At 35.8% G+C, this 22,867-nt stretch overlaps 4 protein-coding genes across 4 annotated transcripts; 2 read left to right on the top strand and 2 right to left on the bottom strand.

Moving 5' to 3' along the window:
• Positions 1–7,302: 7,302 nt before the first annotated feature.
• On the bottom strand, positions 7,303–9,036 carry LOC139857322 (threonine synthase, chloroplastic-like). Its single transcript, XM_071846059.1, has one exon. It carries the CDS (start codon positions 9,009–9,011, stop codon positions 7,437–7,439), a length of 1,575 nt encoding a protein of 524 aa, XP_071702160.1. The 5' UTR covers positions 9,012–9,036; the 3' UTR covers positions 7,303–7,436.
• Positions 9,037–10,179: 1,143 nt separating this feature from the next.
• Positions 10,180–11,337, bottom strand: LOC139858345 (uncharacterized). Its single transcript, XM_071847201.1, has 2 exons — positions 11,105–11,337; positions 10,180–10,656 (listed from the first exon to the last, which is right to left on the bottom strand). Exons 1-2 carry the CDS (start codon positions 11,240–11,242, stop codon positions 10,435–10,437), a joined length of 360 nt encoding a protein of 119 aa, XP_071703302.1. The 5' UTR covers positions 11,243–11,337; the 3' UTR covers positions 10,180–10,434.
• A 3,492-nt stretch (positions 11,338–14,829) lies between these two features.
• LOC139858283 (pentatricopeptide repeat-containing protein At4g22760) lies at positions 14,830–16,835 on the top strand. Its single transcript, XM_071847145.1, has one exon. It carries the CDS (start codon positions 14,899–14,901, stop codon positions 16,621–16,623), a length of 1,725 nt encoding a protein of 574 aa, XP_071703246.1. The 5' UTR covers positions 14,830–14,898; the 3' UTR covers positions 16,624–16,835.
• Positions 16,836–18,293: 1,458 nt separating this feature from the next.
• LOC139857733 (eukaryotic translation initiation factor 5A-like) lies at positions 18,294–20,381 on the top strand. Its single transcript, XM_071846561.1, has 5 exons — positions 18,294–18,419; positions 19,042–19,164; positions 19,254–19,310; positions 19,389–19,463; positions 20,277–20,381. Exons 1-5 carry the CDS (start codon positions 18,294–18,296, stop codon positions 20,379–20,381), a joined length of 486 nt encoding a protein of 161 aa, XP_071702662.1.
• The last annotated feature ends 2,486 nt before the right edge of the window (positions 20,382–22,867 follow it).

Genomic DNA, 22,867 nt, shown 5'->3' with positions numbered 1-22,867 from the left:
ACCTTAGGGGTCCGCTGACTTCATCATGGGAGTATGCGATTGGTGGAGCATGACCTTCGGGGTCCGCTGACTTCATCATGAGCGAGGTGTTATATCGGTGAAGCATGACCGTTGACGGGGTCCGCTGACTTCATCCGGTGTTGAGATTGGTGAAACATGATCTTCGGGTCCGCTGATTTCATCATGGTAGTGGATCGCGTGTGGTTTCGGATTCACGATGACGCGTGTGGTTTCGGTCATCTTATTGTGGAAGTGAATCTCGTGTAGTTCGGATTCACAAAAGACTCGTGTGGTTTCGGTCATTGTATTGAGGAGTGAGTCTCGTGTAGTTCGGATTCACAAATGACTCGTGTAGTTCGGTCATTCCTCCGGGATAGTGACTCTCGTGTAGTTCGGATTCACTAAGGCGCGTGTAGTTCGGCCAATCCCGATTGTTGTTGTGGTGAAGGTAGTGAGTCGCGTGTAGTTCAGATTCACTAAGGCGCGTGTGTTTTCGGCCAGCCTTCGGGTTGTGTGATCTGTCGGTTGTTTTATACACCGATGGTGGGGTCGTAAGGACCATGTCGTGCGATCTATTGGTTATTTGATACAACAATGGTGGGGTCGTAGGGACCATGTTGTGGGAACTATCAGTTGTTTTATACGCCGATGGTGGGGTCGTGAGGACCATGTTGTATGATTAGTGATGCGATAGCCGTGTTTCGCTCACATGTTGTTACGGGTGTGACAATAGTCGATTTGGTACACCTTGAGATTTGCGTTTCCATAAGTCGTTTTGGGCGCTATCGGTTTTAGCCGTTGGATTATGATGTTACGGTAGTTACGTATTGGTCGTATTGCGCACTACAAGGAATGTTTAGTGATTGGTGTTATCCGTCAGGATTCGTTTGGTTCGGTCTTCATCACTTCCGGTTGTTGACCTTAGGTTGAGACTTGGTTGTTTTTAGCGTCGTACTCGGTAAGGGTATGCTAAGGAATTGAAATCTCGATACGAGATTGGTTGAGTTTTTCCGATGTGAGGGATTGAGTTAGTGCTAGTGCTCGGAATTATGGAATTTGATAAATCGCGGGTGACGATTTAGCTGTTAAGGGTAACTCTTTAAGAAGAATTGTCTAAGGGATCGTTGTAGACTTCGGTTGTTGCGTGTATTGTACGTCTCGAGATGCAATCAAGTGTGTAATTTATCATTGGATTAACCATCGGGTTAGCGAATTTGTGGTAGAAGTTGGTTTGAAATGCATGTTCGACGACCATTAAGTGTGGGTCCGTTTGGGTTCGTGACTAGGATCACGAGGACGTGATCGAATCTAAGTGGGGGAGAGTTATAACACCCCGTTTTCCCCGTATATGATTTATAGGTGTATTGTGTATGTACGATAGGCGTATGAAGGGTTCGGGACATGTTCGGGTGTTGAGGTCTTGTATGCAAGAAAATGACTCAGATCACGCTGTGTGTCGCAGAGCGACAAATGAGGCCGCGACGCGGCAATTAACTGGAAATCAGATCAGAAGTCCAACAAAAAATGATCCCAGACCTAGGCAAATGTCGTGGCGCGACATTTAAGGCCGCGGCACGGCAATGTGGGCGAACTGGTTCCTGTTTTCGCAATATTTAGGTAAAGTGAGGGGCGTTTTGGTCTTTTCACATTTGAGCCAGATTTGAGGCTTTAACCTCATCCATTCATTTCATTTCCTAATTTCATTTTCCTTTTCTTTTCATTTTTCTCTCAAAACTCAAACACCCATTTGATTTCAAAGGGATTTTTGGAAAGGAAGAAGCGGGAATTGATCTTTGGCGTAGTTGACAAGTTTGTTCTCCTCGTTCTTGGCTACACGGTGATACTAGTGGTAAGCTCTAACTCCGAATTTCATTTTCGTGTTCATCATTCAAATTTGGGGCTTTTGATGGTATGATTCATAGGTGAAACCCATTTAGTTGTTAATTGGAGATTAACACCAATATTCGGGTTTATTGTTGTTAAAGGCGGGCTTTGGGTTGATTAATGACTTAACCATGTTTAAGACTTGAGAATGGTGTATAATCACTAGTATTAGTGATTATTGATGTATTGGAGGCCTTTAGAGTTCTTATGGTTGACTAATTTTGACTAGAGTCAAAGTTAGGGTTTGTTGAGGATTATGACCCGAATGTCGATTCGATGCGGTTTGTAAACTTAAAATGGATTAAGTTGAAGTATAAAACCGAGTTAAACATGTTTTGGTGTCAAAACTTGTAAATGGTGAGATTTTGACCTTATGGGTCAAAATTAGGGTTTATGGGCGATTTTGAGAACGATAAGTGTTTAACACTTGTGTTCGGGTTTAATTGGCATATTAGGACCATTATCACTTGTGTTAGTGATTATTGGGTAGTTTGGGTGCGGGTTGTCCTTGAAAGTGCATTTGGGTCGAAATTGCGCTAAGTGTCGAATTGGGTTGGTTTGTAAATCCATCCTAATTGTGTTGTGGTATTTATGATTATGGAATAGGTGCTTTCCATTGACGAGTTGCGGATTATTTGGAAGCGTTTCATCAAGGCGACAAGGTGAGTGTTAATATCCTATATGCATATGTATGTGTAGGATGGGTGCGGGTCGGGTGAAGTGGTTCTCGATCATAGAGCTCACTTCACATATAGGTGGATTGATGAACTTGTGTATAGGTCCAATTGGCACGTTTGTGCATTTTGGTTGACCACCTTTGGTGAGGTACACGTTTGTGTGTACGTTATCACACGTGGTTGTGATTTGGATGTTATAACCCCAATGGCGAAGGGTTGATTTGTCGTGATGTGGATAACCCCGATGTGGTGGATTTTATAATCTCGTGACCATGGGTTTGAATTGGAGAAGTGGATCTCGTGTAGTTCGGATTCACGATGACGCGTGTAGTTCGGTCATCTTATTGGAAATGAATCTCGTGTAGTTCGGATTCATGGTGACTCGTGTAGTTCGGTCATCTTATTGAGGTAGTATTCTCGTGTGGTTTCGGATTACTAAGGCTCGTGTAGTTCGGCCAACCTCGATGTTGTGAAGATAGTAATCTCGTGTGGGTTCGGATTATTAAGGCTCGTGTAGTTCGGCCAATCTTCATTGTGGCGTTTGGTATTCGGTAATGGGTTAAGGGGTTAACCTTATTCATTTTATATTGTTATATATATTAATGTAATGTTGTGTTGTAGCTAACCCTCCGGGTGAAGCTTATTGGCGTTGTTCACATCGTCGTTGGTGAACATATACTTTGTTGATATCTTTAGCTTGTTGCTTAGAGATCGTACGGTATGCTTAGTGTAGTTGCCTTATACATGGATGCTTCGGTATGCGGTAGTTGATATTTGTGTGGCGTGTCCGTTTTATACATATATATGTATGTAGTATATTATCATTCACTAAGCGTTAGCTTACCCTCTCGTTGTTGCTATTTTTATAGGTTCGCATGCTTGGCGGCTCGGGTAAGCTTGGGGATTAGAGATCTTGGCTAGGTTGCTAAGAAGATCTTGCTTTTGTATTCGATTAGGATTTGGGTAGCGTAGTCCCAAATCACCATGCTCGGTTTTGGTTGGAAACTAAACTAGTCGGGTCGTGTATGTCCGTTTGGACAATTAATCAATGTATTAAATGTTTTAAGGTTTATTAAACCTTCCATTGTATTAAAGATGTTTATGGAAACACAATTGGGACCTAAAGTATTATTTAACGCGTATTAAAAGGAAAAAATTTATGGGCCGTTATTATATAGACGTTAAAGTTTAGTTACCAGGGTGCTCAATCTTGTAGAATATTTTGATAAACGTTTCTAGATGAAACAACTGAAATCTTGTGATCCACTTTTATATACAGATTATGCGAAACACTAAAACTATGAACTCACCAACCTTTGTGTTGACACTTGTTAGCATGTTTATTCTCAGGTTCCCTAGAAGTCTTCCGCTGTTTGCTTATATGCTAGACAAGCTATGTGCATGGAGTCTTACATGGCATATTTTTCAAGGAAACGTTGCATTCACCAAATCATCACCATGTATCTTATTTTGACTGCATTGTCAACGGAAGTACTGTTGTAAACTATTATTTATGGTGATTGTCTATATGTAGAAATCATCAGATGTCGAAAACCTTTGATTTAAATATTCATTTATGGTGTGCCTTTTCAAAAGAATGCAATGTTTACAAAACGTATCATATAGAGGTCAAATACCTCGCAATGAAATCGATGAATGACGTGTTCGTCCATATGGATTTGGAGCGATCGTCACACTAATTGACGCGAACTCTAAAGATAGATCTATCGGGCCCAACAAGCCCCATCCAAAGTACCGGATGCTTTAGTACTTCGAAATTTATATCATGTCCGAAGGAGGATCCCGGAATAATGGGGATATTCTTATATGCATCTTGTTAATGTCGGTTACCAGGTGTTCAATCCATATGAATGATTTTTGTCTCTATGCATGGGACGTATATTTATGAAAAATGAAAATCTTGTGGTCTATTAAAATGATGGAAATGATTATTTATGTTAAACTAATGAACTCACCAACCTTTTGGTTGACACTTTAAAGCATGTTTATTCTCAGGTATGAAAGAAATCTTCCGCTGTGCATTAGCTCATGTTAAGGATATTATTTGGAGTCATTCATGGCATATTTCGAAAGACGTTGCATTCGAGTCGTTGAGTTCATCAAAATTATTATTAATACAAATATAGTTGGATGTACTATGAAATTGGTATGCATAATGTCAACTTTCGATGAAAAGAAAGTTTGTCTTTTAAAAACGAATGCAATGTTTGTAAAATGTATCATATAGAGGTCAAATACCTCGCGATGAAATCAACTATTGTGAATCGTTTATAATCGATATGGACTTCGTCCGGATGGATTAGGACGGGTCATTTCACATTTGACCCATTCACAAAACCCATTAGACCCATTTCTATTTATTAATCTTTGAGTATTGATACCCATTAGACTCGTTCCTTCATTTTTTGTATAGGACTCAATAAGTTGGATAGAAACTTATTTGGATCTTTTTTTAAGTTTTGATTTACATTGTTAGGCTTAATTTTTCTCAAGACCCAGTTGACTTGAAAGCTTGACCAATTTAACCCGAATTTGAGTGTATGGGTCACAATTGCCAGGTCTAATTATGTGGTCAATTTGACTATTTTTTTTTATTTTTTTTTGTAAGCAAGGAAATTCTCCTATGAACAAGCACATTGGCTCCCTCATTGAAGGTAAAAACATCGGGTAATCAAGCCCCCCCGAGCGCGAGACCTGGTACCGGGTGAATTGCGCATTATGCACACCCGCTAGTCACACTCCCTTTTTGAACAATTTGGCATGACCAGGAATTGAACCCGGGTGGTGTGCTTTATTGGACAACTCGGTGGCCACTCAGGCAAGCCTGTGTGGTTCAATTTGACTATTGGGGGAGACGAATCTTTTCTTTCCTTGGATGTACATGGCATAAATCATGTTTTTCATGATCGCTTCAAGCCATTTGACTCGCATGTAGGTTGCGTAAACCAGATATTTTATAATCATTTATGACTGTTGTAGCTTTCAATAATCAGATTCAAACCGTTTCATCCGAAAACCAAATCAAAAGAAAATTGAAGAAAAACAACCCGAATTTGAATTACAAATCTGGATTCGATTTCAATTTTTTATTTTACTTTTCTGAACATGGTTAAATCGAAAATTTAATTCAACTAATAATATATTAAATCATCAATATATTGACCACAAATCGATTTCAAAACAAGAAACTGAAACCTCATATACTTATTTTTGCTAAATTAAGATTATTTATTAAATTTTTTGTTTAAATTACTATTACTATTACTATTACTAATATAACTAATACACAAAATTTGTGTTATTCATTATGAATAGTACTATTTAATATTTTATTTTTCACACACCCAACCTCCTAACTTTCATTAAAATACAAATCGAACCCCCCATTTTATAGTACTATTTAATATTTCATTTTTTACATTTCCAACCCCCTAACTTTCATTAAAATACAAATCGAACCCCCCATTTTATACATATATTCTAAAATATTATTTATCCCATCACTAACACTAAAAATATTGAATAATAACACTCACACGCTATTAATGTGCTACTTTTTTTTGTCTCAAACGATGAAAAAGCAACTTTCATAAAAGTAACAGCCCTTCAATGATACCAAAAGATGTCGAAAAATATTCTTTTTTACAAAATAGATCAACTAACTTAAAAAAAAAAAAAAAAACCCGAACGCTAAAAGAAGCAACTTTCACAAAGGAACAACCCTTCAATGTTAGATGTCGAAATTTTTTTTTTTTCACAAAATAGATCAACACTTTTTTTTTAACTCGCATTCAAAACAGAGCCCCAGGCGCGAAGCGAGGGCTCCACAACTAGTTGAAACCAAACTGAAATTTGATTTTTGATTTAATTTTGGTTTTTATTTGCATTTTTTGCTAACTTTTCAACAAGGAACATACTGAATCACATAAACTGAAGGAACTAAAATAACTTTTCAACAACGAGCAACTGAACCACATAAAACCGAAAGAACCGAAAGTGCTCCAATAAACACCCCCTACTTAAATAGTGAAACTTTTTACGTTTAACTTACTTGGAGAGAACTAGTGTTTTGCCCTACTAAAATAGTGAGTTTTTTTTTTTTTTAGCTTATTAGGTCATTCACTATCGTAACTAAACTATTCATCCTCTTAACATGCCACATCAGCACCCAAATCCTATAACTAACCCATTAAATCTTATAACTAAATACTGCCTATCATGACTAAAACATCTCCCTCTTAACTGCCACGTCATTAATTTATTTCTTTTTATATTTATTTTAAATTCTAAATGACATAAAAATATTAATAAAACATGCACTTTGGAAATTGGTTCGAGTACTGTATTTGGCATATAGCCATTTGGAAATTGATTCAAGCAAGAAGTATCTGTAATTAAAACATGCACTTTTTCAGCAATGGGACCCACTTTTACTTTATAGCATTCGCCAAATCCATGGAGAAGACGGATAACTAAAGCGGGTAATTACTCCGTGCCTATGGTTCATTACGGGTAATGACGGGTAACTAGCGAGTAATTGACCATAGGGAGTGATCTTAGAGAGAACGAGTGTTACATATTTGGAGAGAACGGCGTTAATATTTGTAAGGTCAAAACAGCCATCCATCACATACATATATATATTTTTCAGCACAAAATGACTAAAAGCAAATGTTTTATTCTCTTATAAAGTAACAGGTACTAAAATGAGTTCAACTGAGATCCAAAAGTTCACTTTCATAATTTAAACAACTCATGGTACAAAATGGGTGTTTCTTCTTCCACAGTTTATCAAGCACATTACACCACCAAAATCTACAAACATCATTTTTTTCAGTTGACAGATGAGTTCACTTACTTTGAATCTTGACTCAACAAGTACTTCTTAAGTACATCCATAACTGACCCAAAATCCGCCTTAACATTAACAGGCGGATTAGCCAACTTACACGCCATATCTGGGATCGCTTTAGAATGATAATCAATCTTCGACTGAGTAAACTTCAACCCATGAGCCGTACTCACCACAACAGTCCTATCAGTAGGCCGAATCACACCCCTGTTCCTCAACTTAGCTAAAGCAGATAAAGCAACACCCGTATGCGGACAAATAAACATCCCAGTCAAATCCGCTTGTGTCATCGCATCCATCAGCTCCTCCTCAGTAGCTTCCTCAACAATTCCATTACTATTCTTTAAAGCGTAAACAGCTCGATCAATCGAAACAGGATCACCAATCTGTATAGCAGAAGCAAAAGTCGATTTCGCTTTCACAGGACTAAAATCCGACCACCCGGATTTATAATGCAAATAAAGCGGATTAGCATTCGCAGCTTGAGCACACACAAGTCTTGGAATCCTATCAACTAATCCCAACTCTTTACACATATAAAACCCTTTATAAAACGCGTAAATATTACCCAAATTGCCACCTGGAACAATCACCCAATCCGGTACCTCCCAATCAAACTGTTGCAGAATCTCGATAGCCGCAGTTTTCTGTCCTTCTAACCGCAAACTATTCAAGGAATTGGCCAAATAAATAGGTAATTCAGCAGTCACCTCCCTTACTAACTGCATACATCCGTCGAAATCAGTATCAAGACTCAACACAAAAGCACCATTCGCAATCGGTTGAACCAATTGCGCCATCGAGATCTTATTCGCAGGCAAAAACACAATACTAGGAATACCAGCAGCTGCACAGTACGCCGATAACGCAGCAGAAGTATCGCCAGTTGACGCGCAACCGACACCGACAACAGGGCGGTTCAATTTACGTAATCGGTTAACTTGGCTAACTAAAACAGTCATACCTAAATCTTTAAAACTACCAGTATGACTAATACCACAGTGTTTAACCCATAAATCATTCATGCCCATAAACTGTTTGCCATAACGCTCAGCCCAAAACATATTAGAATTACCTTCAAATGCCGATACGATGTCGTCTGAATCAATCTCCGGTAACACCCATTCCTTTTTCGACCAAACACCCGATCCGTACGGCCAATTAGTCTTCCCAATTCGTGAATCAAACAACGTTTTCCAATAATTTCCATCGAACTCTTTCAACGCATCCATGTCGTGTTGAACATCGAGTAATCCACCGGAACGTGATCGGTACACGATTTCATCTAGCGAGTATGATTCCGTACAGGATGGATCGGCATTGAAAGGGACGTATTTAGCGGAGAAGTTGTTGTGTTCGGATGAACAACGGCGGTGAGCTTCTTCTCGGATGGATTCGTCGGCGGGTCGGCGGTGTTTGATTGATGGAGCTGCGGTGTCGGTTGGTTTGTCGGATGATGAAATTGTGGCTTTGATTGAAAGGAATTTGTGGGAGTGATTGGTGGAGGTTGTTCTAGGGTTAGGGTTTTGGGGAGTGAGGGAAAAAGGGGATGAACGGAGAAGAGAAGAAGCCGCCATTTTTAGGTGAGATCAGGGAACAGTGAATGTGTGCGGCTAGTTGGGTGGTTAGGGTGTACACTTATATACGTAGGTGGATTATGTTGAGTGGTGCATTGTTGAAAAGTCAAAGTTTGCTCCCGAATAGTACTATAGTACTAAAATGAGTGATGATATATACACAACCAATTTTTACAATTACACAAATAAACATGTTTTACAGTATTGTACAGTACAACACTGTAAAGCATGTTTAGTTGTGTATTTGTAAAAATTGGTTGTGTATATATCACTACCCTACTAATATAGATACTGTATTTTGGTAATATCTTACTTTGGTATGTACTTATTTGATTAATGTAATTAATTTTTATTTAGGGTTGGGCTAACTTGCCCTAAGGGCACAGGATTAAAAAGAATTAAAATTTCTAATTTTAACTTAAAAATCATTAATTAAACTTATTTATTTCCAATAATACACAAATATTAATTACACATTACACTAGTTTTAAATTTATACTTCATCAATGGAGTCCTGGTTTTATTTTCCAATATTAATTATATTGAATGTTATTTTGTTTGTTGTTTATCTTAAAAAAACTACAAATTCGAAATATATATGAAATCCGATTAGTTAAATTAGTTGTACCATTAACAATTTATATATAAAAAAAACTATAAATTCGAGAAATATATTGGTTTTGTTGGTAGATACTCATTTGCATAAATTCTCTACTTTACATGTCACAGTTCATATATTTTGTTACGAAATAAAATGATATAGTCAAAGAACGTCAGCTAGAAGTCAACACTAAAGTCAACTCAAGCAGACCTCAGCGTGTCAAGGTGCCATCAAGCCGATTGAAGAATTATGTAGTGTCTAGAAGATGAGCCGAGTTAGTTAGTGTGGTTAATTTCTGTTATAGCTCTAGACACGTGTCACTTGTACTTGTAGATTTAATTGTCCGTTAAAGTTGTTAGTGATTAGCGGCTAGGATTAGATCACTGTAGTATAAAGAACCAATTGTATCATTGTAATACGCATTCAATCAATAAAATCAATTCCAAATTTAAGGAGATTGTGTCTATTTCGAATAAGGCATATCATTAATTAAACTAATTAAACTGTTGACATATATGAAAGTATATTAGAGAAAAAACAAGCCTGTATTAATTAAGACAACAAACATGAAACTCAACAAAAGCATTTCACATAAATTTGCAAGAAAAAGATTAAAATATTGAAAACATAAAAGGTGGATGATGATCAAATCAATACATAAAGCCAGTAAACAAAACCAAAATCAAAACATGGTATGTAGCCCAATTTATTCAAACACACTCAATTTCCAATTTCATAGGTCCGATTTCGTACGTCTATTTTCCAGAGTACCGAATGATGAGATACGACCCACAAAAAATGAAAATGTTGATAGAATCGAAGTTAATCAAGAAGAGGGTATTTCTGAGCATTCTTGACAATCTTTGATAAGGCAGCTTGACCAAGATCAAGGCCACAAACATCAGCAAGTTGAACCAAATACAACAAAACATCAGCAAGTTCTTCCTCTAAATGTTTTTTATCATCGTTGTTCCAATTCGGTAACCCTCTTTCTACTTCTCCTTTCCATTGAAATATCTCAGACAATTCTCCCACTTCCCCTACCTGCCATCCATCCATTTATTTATAAATAGGATTTTTAAATAGCTAAAACATATTTATTAGTTTTACTTCTAAGTATTGTGATAAACTAGTAGCTTGTATTGTGACAAATTAGTTTTCGTCGCACTTAATATATGCCGCTGTTTTGGCCTTTTACAGGGTGACGCTGCGTTCCTAATGTCTGAGGTTTACGGGAGCCAATGTGCTCATTCATACGAGGGTTCCTCGTTACCAAAAAAAACATAGTACAAATACGTTCTATTCGTTTTTAAATTTCTGTCTTAATTTGAAGTAGCAGCACCTAACTTGGGTACCACAAGCAACATTAGTTTTGTGCCACTAGTTTTTGTGTGTGTGTGTGTGTGTGTTTTGGGGTTCTATATGTGTTATGTTACAAGATATATACAAAAAAAGATGAATTTGCTTGTGTTAAATAAGGTTAGTAACTTACCAAAGCTAAGAGTAGATTTCTTGGGCTATGATACTGGTCCCAATTCCTTAGTTTAGCAAATTCTGCCAGCCTATCTCTGAGCTCTTCTAGTGAAACATCCTTGAATTTTTTGGTACTATTTTTTTGTGAATTCTCCATTTTCAAGATTCTACACAAATACTAATATACTATGTTGTGTGTTTAGTTTAGGTAACACATACTTCAATTCTATTTATAGCCAGACTTTACTACTATGTGATGTAAAGAGGAGGGGTCTTTTTTAATGTTAATTTGAGCACTAACTCATCTTTTTTTAGAACATTAAACTTACGAACCCTACACCTACATAATGTTACATGAAAAATGTCCTAAACAAGACTCGAACTCATGACTTAAAAGTCAGAAGGGCTCTTCGATACCAATAAACCAAAAGTCCTTTCCTCGATAAGTACAAATTATCACACAAATGGAGCGCTAGGAACACGAGATAAAGTGGACGCAAGCAAAGTTTATTTATTTGAAAGACAAGACCTCAAATTTGTAGTCTATGGGGATTGAACTAGAGTCTCCACTAGAGATTCTTAAGTCTCTACTACTATGCTACCCCTTGGAATTTGTCATCAAAGTTTATTGAACATAATGTTTTGTAAGTGAAAAGTTATGAAATTTGGCCTTGTGTCATGTTTTAATAAAATATTGCTTTTTTAAGCGAAATAACGAATACTATTAAATTAGGAAACCTTCATCAATAAATGAAGGACCTTATAAACCGATACATCCAAACAAACAAAACGGCTCGCTAAAACTAAACATGCTAGAACAAAGACAGAACTAGACCTAGCTATTTCTAACCGAGCCACAATGAAAACCCGACACCAAAACCAAAAGCAAAGCAAAATGGACGAAGCCTAGCAACAATCGAGAACAACTAAAAGTAACAAGAAAACCAACACCAACTATCAAACCACCTCCTAACAACACATCAACCAATGAAGCCAAACTAGCCGGCTTTGGATCCATTCTTCTGGTTCCTTTCATCCGGTCGTGACGTAATATCATCAATCTTATCGATATGAACACCTTTGCCTTGCCAATTTGGAAAGGAATACGTCAAAACATTAGAGGATTTGTCGCTAATAAGAATACCCGATGACCAGGGAATCAATCCTTGGTCCGCCAAATTTTGAAAGAAACCTATATGCTTTGAACTCGAAGAACCCACCACTTGCTCGTCTCGCACCACATGAACATCGTTGGAAATCTTCACTTTATTATTACATTTTTTGGTTCTAGAATGCAATGCACCATTAGAAATAGATGATACATTCCCCTCATCAATAGGGCCATTTGAAACAGAAGGTACATCCACCTCGTCAACATGATGTGGATTTCCAAAATCTTGAACTTCAAACATCATAGAAACAACAGGAATAGTAGCCTCATCAGACACCGGAGACGAATTCAGATTAAAACAATGCACTCCCTCCTTCTCGATCGAACTCGAAACAGTTGCAAAACCAAATGTTGCTTTTACTGTTAATAAAAAATAAAAGTTTATGGCTCTATCACTAGTAAGCAGACTACAAACTACACATGCTACCATGCAAGTTGTGTTTTAATGTCAGAGAATTGTTGCTTAAAATAACTACACTTTAACTTTACTAAAAGTTATAGATTTATCTAATACATGTGTCCCTATTGTCTCCCTTCCTTTTTGGTATAATGCACAGTAATTTGACATACTATAGGATCTTATAAAAGGTATCATGATCATCGACATATACTAGAGACTACATTTCAAGACAATTCTAGGTTGTCCCTGCTCGCGCTATTTGACAAATTTCATGGCGGGTGACCCGGATATGCATCACATATCCTTGATTTTGCAAATCCTGTCTGTTGCAAAGCTGATATGGACTACTTATTTGCTATGATTTTGCCTATAAAGGGAAGATTGATCACATCTTTTTACTTGGTGGATAGGGCCCAACATGTTAGTAACAGACTATACATAGCTGACGCGGTTGTTTATACTCTTTTTATCTCTTTTTGTCTGGTTCACACTCCTTTATATCACTTCATGCATCCATATCCCTTTTTGTAAACATGAGCTGTTAAATTACCACAATTTAAACAATTTTACTAGGTACAGCAGCAGGCCTTGAATCTCAAAGTAACTGTAAGTAGATATGGTAAAAAACTAAAAATGACCGAGTTGGGTAACTATTAAAAACAAGCTTTTTGGATACTAGCTTAGTGGTAAAAGTTAGTTCGATTGGGTTGGTTGACCAGAGCATTTATCCATTTTCAAAATCTCTAAGCATATATAGATACATTAAGATCTCACCCATAGCGCACTTTCACTAGAAACTAAATTATCATGTTACGGTCAGTGGCGGAAGCAGGATTTTTTTCCTCGGGGGCGAATTTTTTTTTAAAAATGTAGCAATTTTTTTGGACAAATTATAGAAGTTTTTTTTTTGCAAAATATGGAGGTTTTTTTGGGCAAAATTTGAAGGTTTTGGGACAAAATTTGGATATTTTTGGAAAACATTTGAAGGTTTTGGGAAAAAAAAATCCACTGAGGGCGAAGTCGAAAAATCCGAAATTTTTACACTGAAAATTGCAAATCCACTGGGGCGGGCGCCCCCTGCCCCTACATAAAACCGCCCATGGTTAGCGTCGTCTTAAAACTTCCTTCTAGAATTGAATCAGGATTGAACTCATATCATTCGTGACACCATTATTAATATAACTGAAACGCACTGTATATATTATTTAACATAACCAAAGTACTACTCCGGTATTAATGATATATGTACAATAATTTATTTCATTGTACCGTTTTCAAACATATTAGAGAAAGACGGAAAGGATGAGGAAGTGAGACGCAGTGTATTTTTTTTTCTTGTGTGGCTAAATAACAATAACATAACATCAAAGACCATTCATTAAACGATGATGGATCTAAACACAAGATACAAACGGGCCCCCCGACAAGCCTCGAATATAAAAAAGGCAACCTAAAGAACACAAAACTACTCTCAAACAAACGACTATCTATGCGTGAGCCAAGGCAGGGCAAAAATGAAACAATATGCAAATTAACCGCCATCAACAAACTACATTACAAACATGAGAACCACTAATTAAACAAAACATACAAACTAACACTTACAACAAAGAACATAACAAGACACAACCAAAAGCTAAAACTAAACCAAACAAAACCACCATACCCTTCACCATATGAGACCACTTCCTACCTCTTAGACCAGATATAATAACCTTGCATTCAAGACGAACCAATAATTTTACCAACCGCCGGGGTAGGGCCTAACACTGCCTCCAAATAAGAACCGGCACGAGCACTCGGAGAACCTTCCTCCGCACCACCACCACCTTCATCCCGCACCATAAAAGAACCTAACTACGGACGAAAACATAGAAGTGTTCTTTTTAAACTTGGCCAAAATATATGATTACCCAATTAAGACTACTCTCAAAACCCTATATACACAATTACACAATTGTCCATCTACACTTCTACAGTAACGCTAGGTCAACTATTTGAGAACAGGAAAAAAATGTACTCCATTTTTTTCTTGAGTTAGAATAACTTGTTTTTTTTTTTTTGTTTTTTTGAAAAGCAAAAAGTACCATTTGAATTTTATATCTATTTATTTTAGTAAACTAATTTTCAAGTTAAGTTGAATATGTACGAATTTTAACTGGATGAACTCATTCCGTAGCTACAAATCTAATATCGGAGAAGATGTTGTTTATAGAGTAAATGCTATGATAAACGACAACAAATGCTGGTCCAAAAAGTAACGACCTTGCTGGGTCGCTTTTTGAGCGGCAAACAATTGAAACAACTTCACGCACTCATACTTGTTCACGGACTGAACCATCTTGAGAGACTAATAATCCGCCATCTTATAAACTCACCATCGAATACACGTTATCTTCAATTACTTCTTCACCATTCGAAACAACCAGATGTAGTTTCAGTAACGTCTGCAATTCGTTATTTTTGTAATCACAATGCTTTTCAAGAAGCGTTTGATTTGTACGTTGAGCTGCAAAGATCAGGACTTGTACCTTCTACATTTACTGTATCATCTGCTGTCAAAGCATGTGCTAGACTAGGTAATGAAATTGGCGGGATTATGATTCATGGTCAAGTGCACAGGTATGGGTTTTGTGGTGATGTTTATGTGGAGACTGCTTTAGTTGGGTTTTATACGAAACTTGGTGATATGGAAATTGCACGTAAGGTGTTCGATGAAATGCCTGAAAGAAACGTGGTGTCGTGGAATTCGATGTTGGATGGGTATTTAAGATCTGATGATTTATGTATGGCGGAACGGTTTTTTTTGGACATGCCTGGTAAGGATGTTGTTTCGTGGAATTCTATGGTTTCGGGGTATTCGAGAAATAGGGATATGGAGAAGGCGTTACGGTTGTTTCAGGATATGCCGGAGAGGAATCTGACTTCATGGAATGCTATGATTAGTGGTTATGTGGAGTGTGAGAATGTTGAGTCAGCACGAAATTTTTACAATTCGATGCCTGAAAGAAACACGATTTCTTGTACCACGATGATCAGCGGATACTCAAAGTGTGGAGATGTTAAATCTGCACGCGAGTTGTTTGACGAGATTAGAATTAAGGATCATTTATTGTATAATGCTATGATCGCTTGCTATGCTAAAAACAGTCGACCAAAAGAAGCACTCGAGCTGTTTGACGAAATGCTTCAACCAAATGTAAACATTCAGCCTGATAAAATGACGTTAGCTACTGTCATATCCACATGTTCCCAGTTGGGAGACTTGAGTTTAGGATCATGGATTCATGAATGTTACATGAAACAGATGGGGATTGCAATGGATGATCACTTGCGTACAGCCTTAATCGACTTATATGCAAAATGTGGTTTCATCGACAAAGCATTCAAATTATTTCAGAAGATGAATAACAAAGACGTTGTCGCTTATACGGCCATGATTTTGGGATGTGGCATCAATGGTAAGGAACAGATTGCTATCAAATTGTTTGATGAAATGATGGAATCTGAAATCCGCCCGAATTTAGTCACATTTTCAGGACTATTAACCGCATTAAGTCATGTTGGTATGGTTGAAGAAAGTTACAATTGCTTTAAGTCCATGAAAAGGTACGGGCTTGTGCCCACACCTGACCATTATAGCCTCATGGTTGAAATTTTGGGCCGGGCTGGACAATTAGAAGAAGCACTCGAGTTAATTAAGCGCATGCCAATGGAGCCTCATGCAGGAGTATGGGGCGCATTGCTTCTTGCGTGTAGTACACATAACAATGTAGAGTTGGGAGAAATTGCGGCCCAACGTTGCTTTGAATTGGAGGTTGATTTCAGTGGTTATGGTTCACTTCTTGCTAATATATATGCAGGTGTGGGGAGATTTGAAGATGCTAAAAGATTAAGAAAGTTTATAGAGGAAAAAGGTTTGATTAAGGTTCCTGGTAGTAGTTGGATGGATCATGTACCAGACTAAAAATTGAAAATATTTGATTATTAAGTTGTTTTTGAAGTTTCATTTTTATCTATTCCACACTACAATATATCAGATCTTATTCATATAAAGGTTCACTATTCTAGTAACCAGTATCCCAGTATTAAGTTCAATCCTCTTAAAAATTGTAATTATCTTCATCTTTCTTCCAAATTGGATCCAGTGACCTTCCAATTTGGTCCTATCCAACAATATCCGTTCCAACAACAATTAAGACACCAACTACACCATTCATGTTCGTTTTTCTGAAACCACATTTTCACACAGCAACTCACTACTCACTTTTAGATTTTTGCATTTTGAAGGGTAAATTGAGTTAATAATCAATTTTGTTTATTTATTTGCCCAGACATGATTACTCGGATAGTTCTTGTGGTTTACCAAAATTTTCACGCGTAGTTGCATTGGCAGGGCTTTGATTTATAATTTTTTTGCGTGGATCGTCCCTCCATTAAAAATCGTTAGATTTCTCAGTTAAATCCAGCGATGTGCTGAGACCAAATTGTTATGTAATACGGAGTATGTATTTAAAATTGTTATGTAATATGTTTTTATGTATTTAAATTCGTTATGTACAATTTGTTCTAGCACATGATTGAATTTAGTGGAGCTTTTAAATGATTTTATGTATTTATACATTCATTAATATTCATATCAATAAATCAATCTGATTAGGGATGACAATGGATGTTATATCCATCAAATCCGATCCATTTATAATGGATATGGATGATCTAAATGGACGATAAATGGATATGGATGATCTAAATATTTTATGGATCGGATATGGATGATCTAAATATTTTATGGATCGGATATGGATGACAATATATCATTCATGGATATATCCATTATCACCTGAAATACATCTATATATACATAATACGTACTAAAATATCGGCATATATATCTACATATTGATATACATACACATATAACCTATAAATTTTAAAATTATTAACAAAAATAAGGGCTATAAAAGTTACAATTACTAAACTGTTATTAATAATATTAAACTTTACATATTTAGATTAGTTTAAACATATATTTACTTACATTGTAATGTATTTTGCTTAATTGAAATCACATTCGGCGGCAAATAACAATCAAAACATGTGTGACAAACTAAAAACATAAAGATTATATATTTACATTTGTTATAATTTATAATTAATTTTCAAAATCGTCGTTATTAATATTTTAATGAATATCCAATGGATATTCATTAACCCACTTAATCCATTGAATACGGATATAGATAGATGAAATAAAATTAAACGGATAAGGATACTGATATGAATGAACATAAATTAAATAGATATGGATGTGGATATCCCGATCCATATCAAATCTGGGCTTGTAAATCATCAAATGGGCTATGGATAGCCGTGACGTTTTCCAGCAAGCAAACGAACGTGACTTTTGCCGCAAGCAAAGGAAGAAGATTTTAATTATGTTTCCAATTTTATTGTTATTCTGTTTCCTTTTTGAACTCATCTATTCTCAGTATTTATTTGCTGCATTTAGTTTTTGGAACTCAGCTTTTATATCGTTATTGAACAAAGAACAGGCGACTGCCTTTTTGTTCTGTTTATACTCTTCTCCTCGTTGTCTAAACTCTGCAGACGAATAGCTATTACAATCCGAAAAGTATGTCGTCGGAGGAAGAGCATCAATTTGAATCTAAGGGTGATGCCGGTTGTTCCAAATTCTACCCTCAGCAAGCTGGTACTATCCATAAAGGTGGTCACATTGTCATCAAAAATCGTGCTTGCAAGGTTTATTTTTTGACTGATTAACTCCAATAATTTTATATCGTGTTTCTGATTTGTGTCAGTTATGACTTGTGGTGCATTAGGTTTTTTTTTTTTTTTTTTTTTTTTTTTTTGTTTCCGTGTACGTTTCTAGGTATATTTGCTTAGGTTGACATAATCGATTTTTGATAAGAAGCTACTGATTATTGAGACATAGATAGAGCTAAACATAAATATATTAAATATAAATTTATAAAACATAGGCTTTTTTCAGTTGAGACAGTCACTTGAAATTGAAACACTTTTGAATTAGTTATAGGTTTAAAAGCCAATAAGGTGTACATGGGATATCTGACCTAGATCCATTGTACTGTATTTGTATTTATTTTAAGGTGAAGGAGGAGTTTGGTTTAAATTTTAGGACGAATGGTAAAGCTTTATTAAACTGTATTGTATTTTATACGTATTTTATCTACGCGTTGATTGCTTGAACAATATGACACACATTTTGACGCCTTGCTTAATTAAATCCGATTGCATTAGACTTATAACAGTAGTAATTTATTTTATACTACTATTTTGGATTCATGATGTCGAGTGTCTTACATTAATTTATGCATATGGTTGATTTACCAAATTGTAACAGGTTGTAGAGGTATCTACCGCCAAGCCTGGCAAGCACGGTCATGCTAAGTGTCACTTTGTTGCTATTGACATTTTCAATGGGAAAAAGCTTGAAGATATTGTCCCTTCATCCCATAACTGTGATGTAAGTCATCCTTGTTTTCCTATCGTTTTGTTTCATTTGTTTGTACATTCTTTTTGCAGTATTAACATGTCTTCTATATCTTTTTGCAGGTCCCTTATGTCGACCGTACTGACTACACGCTCATGGGTATCTCTGACGATGGATTTGTATGTTCATTGTATCATAGGTTTGTTAAATTGTTTTATAATATGATTCTGAGTTTGATTATGAACTAATTATCTCAGGTCACTTTGCTGACTGAAAATGCAAAGACTAAGGAAGACCTGAAGCTCCCAACTGATGAAGCTCTGTGTAAACAGGTATGTCATGTCGTGCAGATTTGTTTAGACTTACGTATGGGTACAATAAAAAGACACATATGTATGTGATTAATTAAAAGCTTACTGATATGATATATTTTATAGATTATAAACTTTACTTGAATTGAGATTTAACTTTGTTACATTTTTGTAGCAGTTCAAACTAGAAATAGTTTTATACCTTCTATATGTAAGCTTGTGTGTAAATGGATACTTGCTTCTTCTATGTTAAATCTTGAATTCTTCTTTCATTTGAACTAAAAACTGTCACATTTGAAATCTCGAAGAAAAGGTTTGGAGTGTAATGAATATGTATAAATTGGTTGTAATGAATACTTGTAATGATTAAAGAAGAATGAGTAATTGACATGAAATCTTATTAAAAAGGAGATGTATGTAATTCTAGCGGTGGCATGTAACGGGTAACAATTAAACATCTAATTACTCCCATAGTTTTAGTTAAAGTATTATCAGTCCACTTTGCAAGAGGTCACATGTTCGAATCCCGTTTAGGACGAATATTTAGTGGTGGCCAGAGAAAGAGTTGGAAACAACCAGGGAGTAATCCTGAAAAATAGTATGGTGGCTCTCCCTGGTAGTTCGAAGTTCGAACAGAGAAAACCTTCTACCTTTTTTTCATTATCAGTCACTTTATGCTAGTATGCATGAAAATTAGTGGCTCGAGAATACTTTTTGTCAAAAAAATAGACATATATAATGATACTCCATTTCTATTATTTATCCGTGTTTTGTTGTTATCGTGTCACATTCTGTTGTACTGCTAATGAGTGTTACCTATTGCGTGGATGGCAGATTAAGGATGGATTTAAAGAGGGAAAGGAGCTGGTTGTGAGTGTGATGTCTGCAATGGGGGAGGAGCAGATTTGTGCTGTTAAGGGCATCAGCGGCGCTAAATAGTATCATTTTTTTACTCGTGACCCTCTTTTTTTAGCGAATGCTATAAAGATCTATGGTCATTTGATTGGTGTCAGCCAAAATCTATAAATTTAGACTATGGAGTTTCCTCATGATTATATATTGTTCCAATTGTTAGGATATAGCTACAAAAGATTGGTTGGTTTTTGGAGATATTATGTGGTGGTTGTGTTTACAAAGTAGTTAGAAAATAGTGTTCCACAAAGTAATATTCATATTTAGTTAGATAAATAAAACCAACATAATGCAAGTTTCAAAAGAAAAAGTTACGCTATTGGTACTTAGTGTTTGCCTAAAATGTTATTGAAGGACTTGTATTTTTATGTGAATTACTCTAATTTTTGAAAATGTTGTGTCGTTGGTCTCGATGTCACTTCAACTTACTTCCCATCGTTAGTGTGCATCACGTGAGATGCACACGAGGGCTATTTAGTCATTATTCATTAACAATGGGTTAATAAGGATACACACTCACGTGCTTGACCCTAAGATGAAAAAATAACATCTTTTACATACGTAAAATGACTAAAAATACCCGTGTGTATCTCATGTGATGCGCACTAACGATGGGGAAATAACCTCCTTAGTGAGGGACCAATGACGTAACACTTTCAAATATTAGAGCCATCGACGTCAAAAAATACTTTAGCTCCATCCTTAAAAATTTTAGCAAACAAAAAGACCAACGCCGTGATTTTGTTTTTTTATAATGAAAAATCTATTTAAAAAAATCATCAAACAACCTTTAATTCGAGACTGATTAATAAATAAATAGTACTATGTATTTTGAAAAAACACATAATGTTTTCTTTTCCGTGATTGTAATTTTCTTTTATCTTTAATGATATTTACCGAGTGAAAACTCTTTACCCTAAAAAAGTTCTATCACATTTTTTGATACATCGTGATCCACTATAATTTTGCATTAGCATGTTGTACACTACAAAAAGTTGTATTATACAACATGTTAATGCATATTTTATGATGATTTTTTTTTATAATTAGTTATTCGAATTTGTTTGCACTGACAAAATGTTTCTTCATACGAGTTTATGACTAAACAAGTAAAGTAAATAATAAAACTAGCGAGACGCTGGAACCTAACAAATTACAAAGGGCTAATGAGTCGAAAATTTCAAGACTACTATATGATATCTAAATTTTGTGAGTCGCCGGTGTATTGGGCTCTGCTTTGCTATGCGCTATTCATGGTGCTACCGTAGCCAAATAAAAGAACGTTAAAAAATAAAGTCAAGAATACAATCCAAACTCAAAGCATTTGAGTTATATAATAACCCGTTATGATGTCTCAAAATAACCTATAATGTCACTGCGAAAACCATATACATCTTATCTCGCCTATATGAACCATATCTCTAAGCATCGAACCATATCTTTTAATCTGGCCACGAAACAAATTCTAGCATGTAACTATTCAACCATGATCGAACCTTGCTCCAAATGTCAATCGAAGTGCTACAACCGAAATCCAAGGATTCAATTCCATAATCACATCTAGGACATTGAATAGCTTCAATTTCAGTCCCCAGATACTAAGGTTCAATCTAGTGGGAAGTCTATCCAAATTAATACGCCACATAAAAACATTATTTTTTCACGGAATGATCTTACACCATATTGTAGAAGGAGTCATATAAGGTAGAATACAATTGTCTAGCTTATAGCATGAACCACGAAGACCCTTTGCTCACCTTCACCCCATGAACATCCGTCTTGACCCGAATGAAAAACAATCCCATCTAAAACAACTATCATGCGCTCATGCATAATTATGAGTGCCTAAACTGTGACGATGCCAATTTCAAACTCATACAGAAGATAGGGAAACATATATCAAGCTATTTAATGATGATTTAGTCGATATTCATGTGTCCTTGTTGATCTTTTTAGGGTGTGCCCCTATCATTTTGGGTGTTTTTTGTTTTTGAATATATAGGTACTCAATTTGTACGTATTTTTTGTAGTACATTTATAGGTTAGAGTCTACTTTTTCCATGAAAATATGTGATTATTTAAAATATACATGTCTAAATTTTTTAAAGACAACCTTTAAAAAGGTTGTCATTATCATTTTTCAGTTTTTTTCTTCTAAAAAACTAGTTAAAAATGAACACTCAATAAGTAAACTTTTAAAATAAACTATTCAAATTGCCTTTTTGAAAGTGTGGGGTGATAATGAATATATTAATTTAAAGATACGTATAAGGGTGTGTTTTTCCTTTTAATAGAATGGTTCAGCGTTAAATGCTGAACCATTCAACGTTCAGCGCGTTTGTTTATCACCTCTGAATGACATATAATGCTGAATGGTTCAGAATTCAGTGCTGAATTATTCAGAGTTGTAAATAGTGGCGAAAACAGAATTTTTTGTCACCCGGGGCGAATTTTTTTTAAAAAACATAGCAATTTTTTTTGTTGTTGTAAAATATGAAGGTTTTTGGCAAAAT

Source organism: Rutidosis leptorrhynchoides, chromosome 7, assembly GCF_046630445.1.
Source record: "Rutidosis leptorrhynchoides isolate AG116_Rl617_1_P2 chromosome 7, CSIRO_AGI_Rlap_v1, whole genome shotgun sequence".
In the NCBI taxonomy this organism is placed as follows: Eukaryota; Viridiplantae; Streptophyta; class Magnoliopsida; order Asterales; family Asteraceae; genus Rutidosis; species Rutidosis leptorrhynchoides.
Note: the sequence above shows the minus strand (reverse complement) of the source record. Positions and strands in the feature narration are given on the sequence as shown.